The sequence below is a fragment of the Muscardinus avellanarius genome (genome assembly GCF_963383645.1).
Source record: "Muscardinus avellanarius genome assembly, chromosome: 6".
NCBI classification, from domain to species: Eukaryota; Metazoa; Chordata; class Mammalia; order Rodentia; family Gliridae; genus Muscardinus; species Muscardinus avellanarius.
The window spans coordinates 30,523,559-30,529,914 of NC_137791.1; the positions used below are offsets into that span (position 1 = coordinate 30,523,559).

At 39.0% G+C, this 6,356-nt stretch overlaps 1 protein-coding gene across 4 annotated transcripts in view; it reads left to right on the forward strand.

Annotated features, from left to right (window-relative positions):
• Window positions 1–5,763, forward strand: part of RXFP1 (relaxin family peptide receptor 1) — a gene marked incomplete at both ends in the record, with an annotated part of 125,292 nt that extends 119,529 nt beyond the window's left edge. For all 4 annotated transcript variants that reach the window (XM_080697728.1, XM_080697729.1, XM_080697731.1 and 1 more), the window contains 4 exons: window positions 206–435; window positions 2,711–3,121; window positions 3,237–3,455; window positions 5,465–5,763. In XM_080697728.1, the coding sequence (XP_080553854.1) occupies window positions 206–435; window positions 2,711–3,121; window positions 3,237–3,455; window positions 5,465–5,763 (1,159 nt within the window). The remainder of the gene's footprint in view (window positions 1–205; window positions 436–2,710; window positions 3,122–3,236; window positions 3,456–5,464) is intronic.
• Window positions 5,764–6,356: the final 593 nt, after the last annotated feature.

A 6,356-nucleotide genomic window follows, 5' to 3' on the forward strand; every position in this document is an offset into this window, starting at 1 on the left:
GCCTTTCACTCACACATTCTTTTACAGTGAAATCAAGTTAAAGAGAATTTAAGCTTAAAACTTCAGAGTCCTTAATGCTTTACACTGTTCTGAATGTCATATTAAGACATTTTCTGTCTACCAAGATAGTACCAAGAATAAATATTAGCATGTGGTGAAGTGAATTAAATTTAAGTTCTTATTTTATCTTCTCTTTGTACACCAGATATTTTAAGAAATTCCAGTACTGTGGCTATGCACCACATGTTCGCAGCTGTAAACCAAACACGGATGGAATCTCATCTCTTGAGAATCTCTTGGCAAGCGTCATTCAGAGAGTGTTTGTCTGGGTCGTATCTGCAGTTACTTGCTTTGGAAACCTTTTTGTCATCTGTATGAGACCTTACATCCGCTCTGAGAACAAGCTGCATGCCGTGTCAATCATTTCTCTCTGCTGTGAGTATGTCCTGGTTGAAGCAGAACTAGAGTTTTGAAGCACACAAAAGCATTTAGTATTAGAAAATAAGTTCTGTGAGTGGTAGGATTATGGGATCTTAACTTTTTTTTTTCTCTCTCTCTCTCTCTTTTTTTTTCCTTATATGTTATTTTCACATTTTCTACAATAAAAATAGAGTTACTTCAAGGCAGGCATGGCGGTGCATGCCCGTAATTCCAGTACTTGGGTTCAAAAAATATATTTTTTAAATAGGGCTGGGGGTAGAACCCTGAGTTCAATCCCCAGTATCATGTGTGTGCATGATACACACACACAGAGAATTGGTGATAAGAAAGAAATTAAGTTTTTAAAATAAGAAAATCCAATCACCTTGTAATTAATGAGGCTCTCGTTTACTAGTTTTCTCTCATATGATAGCTCTGAAGGCAACTTTTGTTAAAACATCTAAAATCTTTTACTACAAATGAAATGGTAACTTTCCGTGGTCACATTTTACATCGAGCGTTCATTCCTTTTTTTGTTTGTATGTCCAGCTCATAGATACTGACTTATCAGCTGATTATATTTTTGGTCTCTGAGCTACTAGAATCTTTTCTATTAATAACTTGAAACAAGTAAATAAGATGTTTTTAGGTAATATTAATTTTCTTTTAAAGTTTTTGAAATGTGATTGTGAAGTATGAGGTTGAGGATTACAAAGAATAATAAGCAAGAAGCCAGCCCTCCAGATGTCCAGGGCGCATAGCAGAGTACTTATCTGTAGTCCCTCAAGCAAGGCAAGCGTCAGTCTACACAGTGTTCACCTCTGGTGTTGCCACATGTGCTCCCCAGCCTCATTCAAAGTCTAATAAGTACCAACTACTTGTTTTTTTATTGCAAGCTAAATGAGAGAACTCAGAAAATGTTTTCTACTACTTTGTTTTATTAGTTAATAAGTTTTGAGTTAAGTCCAGTTTCCCTAATGAAGGCTAGCCTGTAACTTCATTGTTCAAGAATTAGAGTCGGTCTTGTGACTTATGTAGTGACGATCTTAGGGACTTTGTGCAGAATGTTTGCACGGTCAAAAACACTCAGTCAGTTTCTGATATGTGATGTTTGCTTAGAAAGCAAAAAAGAAGGCCGGGCGTGGTGGCGCACGCTTGTAATCCCCGCGCTTGGGAGGCGGAGACAGGAGGACCCTGTTTCCAAATAAAGATATAAAAAATAGGTCTGGGAGTGTAGCCCGGAGGTAGAAGGGCTTCCAGGAACCCCAGTACCACCAAAATAAGTAAGTAAGGAAGGAAGGAAGGAAGGAAGGAAGGAAGGAAGGAAGGAAGGAAGGAAGGCAGGCAGGCAGGCAGGCAGGCAAATACCCAGTAGTACGCACACTGAGATCAAATAGTGGAGAAGAGAGAACCTAAAAAAGAAACAGAGAAAGATATAAAACTGGAAAGACAGTGATGCCTGGGCCAGCTCTGGTAAGTAATTTAAGCCATCAAAAACTATACTGACTGCAAAGCACTTCATAATCATTCATATCTAAAGTTCCAGACTTCAGAATTCAGTCCATCACAGAAACTTTTGAATTACTTTCTCTGGGCTTCTGGGTGATAGCCGTAGCTTGTTGAGCAGGGCGGGTTTCAGTGGAAGAGCTAAACCAAATAATGTCATCCCCATCGAGATTCCTAACTGTACGCTCAACACAAGTGGGTTTTAGTCACTATTCTAAAATTCTAGTCAGTGACTAGAAGAGACGAAACAGACAAGATAGTTACTATTACAGATGTGCGTTTAAAGGAAAACAGAGGAACGTGTATATGAATAAGTATAGCGGGTGCTGTGAGTGGCTCCCAGAGCAAGTTGACAACAGGGTCCGCTTCCGTGGGCGCATGAATTCTTAGAAGGAAAATTACCTCTTCCCCAAATAGAAGAAATTGGGCTATTTTTTCTAATATTAAAAATATTATTGCTGCAGGGGAGGGGGGCCTGGTGGCACATATCTGTAATACTAGTGCTTGGGAGGCTAAGACTGGAGGATCGCTGGTTCAAGGCCAGCCTCAGCAACTTAGCAAAACCTTCAGCAACTTAGTGAGACCTTGTTTCCAAATAAAAAAAGAAAATTTGACTGGGAGTTTAGTTCACAAGTAGACAGCTCTTGGGTTCCATCTCCAGTACAAAACAACACACACACACACACACACACACACACACACACACACACACACACCTGCTTATTGGTAATTCCATTATGTCTATTTATTTCTCTATGTTTATGAACTTTTCTGACCCCTGTAGGTGCCGATTGCCTAATGGGAATATATTTATTTGTGATCGGAGCTTTGGACCTCAAGTTCCGTGGAGAATACAATAAGCACGCACAGCTGTGGATGGAAAGTATTCACTGTCAGCTTATGGGATTTTTGGCCATTCTGTCCACTGAAGTATCCGTTTTACTTCTAACATTTATGACACTGGAAAAATACATCTGCATCGTGTACCCTTTTAGGTGTTTAAGACCTAGAAAATGCAGAACAATCACAGTTCTTATCCTCATCTGGATTGCTGGGTTTATAGTGGCTTTCATTCCACTAAGCAATAAGGAATTTTTCAAAAACTACTATGGCACCAATGGCGTATGTTTCCCTCTTCATTCAGAAGATGTAGAAAGTATTGGAGCCCAGATTTATTCAGTGGTGATCTTTCTTGGTAAGAAACTTTGTATTAGAGGGTGTGAATGCTAAAACAACGTACCTAAGGGGATAGTATACTTATTTGATTTGAAAGAATGTTCATATGTTATTATTCCTTATGTCCCAAACAGGTATTAACTTGGCAGCGTTTATCATCATCGTCTTTTCCTATGGAGGCATGTTTTACAGTGTTCATCAAAGCACTATAACAGCAACGGAAATACGAAATCAAGTTAAGAAAGAAATGGTCCTGGCCAAGCGGTTTTTCTTCATAGTATTTACTGATGCATTATGCTGGATACCCATTTTTATACTGAAATTTCTTTCCCTGCTTCAGGTAGAAATACCAGGTACATTTCTTTTCTTTTTCTTTTTCTTTCTTTTTTTTTTTTTTTTTTTTGTGTGTGTGTGTGTGTGGTACCAGGGATGGAACCCAGGGGATTTTATATTTTACCTCCAAGCTACATTCCCAGCCCTATTTTTATCCTTTTATCATGAAATAGGGTCTCACTAAGTTGCAGAGGGCCTCACTAAGTAGCTGAGGCTGGCCGTGAACCTGCAATCGTCCTGTCTCAGCCTCCCAAGTACTGGGATTATAAGCATGTACCACCACGCCCGGGGAAAATCATTGCTTATTAGGTATACTTTCAGTTTAGGAAGTTAGTAGAGTTCTAGAAATGGACTGTGGTGATTGTTGTTTGTACAACAATGTGAATGTTCTTAATGCTACTGGACTGTACACTTCAAAATGGTTAAAATAGAACTGGGTGTGGTGTATAGCTCAGAGGTAGAATGCCCCTGGGTTAAATTCCCAAGTACTACACACAAAAAAATTCTTTAACCTATTGGATGATGGTGATCGTATCTTATATACTAAATCTTAAATACTAATGTGATTTTTTTTTTCTTTTGCCTGAATCGCTGAGGATCAAACTCAGGCCCTCATACATGCTAGGCAAGCAACCTATCTCTGAGGTACATCCTCAGCCCCTAAAATTATTATTATTTTTTTTTTGCAGTACTGAAGATGGAACTCAGGGGCATTATACCCCCAAGCTATATGCCCTGCCCTATTTTTTATTCTTTATTTTGAAGTAGGGTCTCATAAATTGCAGAACACCTCACTAAGTAGCTGAGGCTGTCCTTGAACCATGATCCTCCTGTCTCAGCTTCCCAAATGCTGGGATTACAAGCATGTGCCACCATACCCTGCCCTAACATGATTTTTAAGATGAGTTTATCCAGAGATGTTTTTGTCAAAATGAATATTTGGTTAGAAGTCTAAACATATTTGGTTTAGAACACAGTGGCACGCGCCTGTAATTCCAGTACATGGGACGCTGAGATTAAGAGGAGCACAGGTTCAAGGCTAGCCTCAGCAATTTAGCCAGACTCTGTTTCAAAATAAGGCATAAAAAATTTTAAAAGGGCTGGAAATATAACTCAGAGGTAAAACTCCTCTGCATTCAATCCCTACTACCATACATACTAAAAAAAAAAAAAAAAAAAAAAAAAAAAAAATCTGGACATGCATACCTGTTTTTTCCTGGAATGTAATTTTATTCTTATATTTTGTTGGCACATCATAATCACACATCATAGTGAGAGCCAAAGTAACACGTGCATGCTTCACTTGGCGTGTTTCCCTCTGCCCCCCGCCCCCTCCCCTCCCGGCCTCCTCACACATGTGAGTGAGACTGCACACCGATTTTCAAAATCAAGCAAATAGCCGGGCATGGTGGCATACGCTTATAATCCCTGCGCTTGGGAGGCAGAGACAGGAGGATTGTGCAGGTTCGAAGCCAGCCTTGCTGGCTTAAGAGACCCTGTTTCCAAATAAAAATATAAAAAATAGGTTGGGGAGTGTAGCCCGGAGGTAGAAGGGTTCCATCTCCAATACCACCAAAAAAAAAAAAAAAAATCAAGCAAATAGCCAAAAGAAAATATATTAGAGATAAGACTACATATTCTGAGAAATACTGTATATACCATTCACTAATTGAAACATTTGAAAAGGTGTGACTTAAATATTAAATAGTAAACACTATGGTTTTTCCTAAAGTAGAATCATATTAATATTGTCATTACTTTGTGGAAAATATTTTCACTTAGTTGAATGCTTTCAGCTGATGTATTCAGGAAAAGCCTCTTAGCAAAGAAAGTTGTTGGCTTGCAACACCAGCACTCCTCTCAAACACAGGCACTCTGCAAAGCTATCCTAGAAACAGTGGAGACTTGATATTTAATCATGGCATCAGGAAAAAAGACTCAAAGCGGGGTTGAGAACAAAAGCTACGGGAAAGGTGTCTCTACCTTGTAAACATCTGAACACTCAGACTATTTCATTTTTCTCTTCCAGATACCATAACCTCTTGGGTAGTGATTTTTATTCTGCCTATCAACAGTGCTTTGAACCCAATTCTCTACACTCTGACCACAAGACCGTTCAAAGAAATGATCCATCAGTTTTGGTACAACTATAGACAAAGAAGGTCTGCTGACAGCAAAGGAAGTCAGAAATCATATGCGCCAGCATTCTGGGTGGATACGTGGCCGCTGCAGAAGATGCCGCCTGAGCTGATAAAGCCGGCTGCTTTCACAGACCCCTATGAAGTATCACTGATTTCTCAATCAACTAGACTCAATTCCTATTCTTAAGTGAAAACTGATACCCACTGACTCACAGACAGTACTGTGGAATGCTAAGGAGGAATTGCCTAGTATGAGATGAATACCACAAAACAAATAATTTATAATAATGACTAACACAAGTTAGCATACAGGGACATGAGAAAAAACAAAAGTAGCTAATACTCATACAAAGAGAAGTAAATATACTGCTAATGTGTGTATATTAGTATACTTTGCATAGGAAATTAAGAGATATCTACTTAGAAAGATCAATTCATCCTTCTAATATACACTTGAGTATCCAAAATGTATATTACATTGCAGTAAATTGCTGGAAGTAGACAGTACGGAATCTTTTCGATCTGTAAACTGTGTTTAACTACAAAAGACAACACAAAGTCCATCAGCTGCTCCTGGTTTCAAATAGAGCTTCATCTGTCAGGCTATCAGCAAATATAAGAATCAAGATTTTATTTTATTTTATTTTTTGTGGATCTGGAGATGGAACCCAGGGGCATTTGACCTCCGAGCTACACGTCCTGCCCTGTTTTTTATTCTTTATTTTGAAAAAGCGTCTCACGAAGTTGCAGAGGGCCTCACTAAGTAGTTGAGGCTGGCCG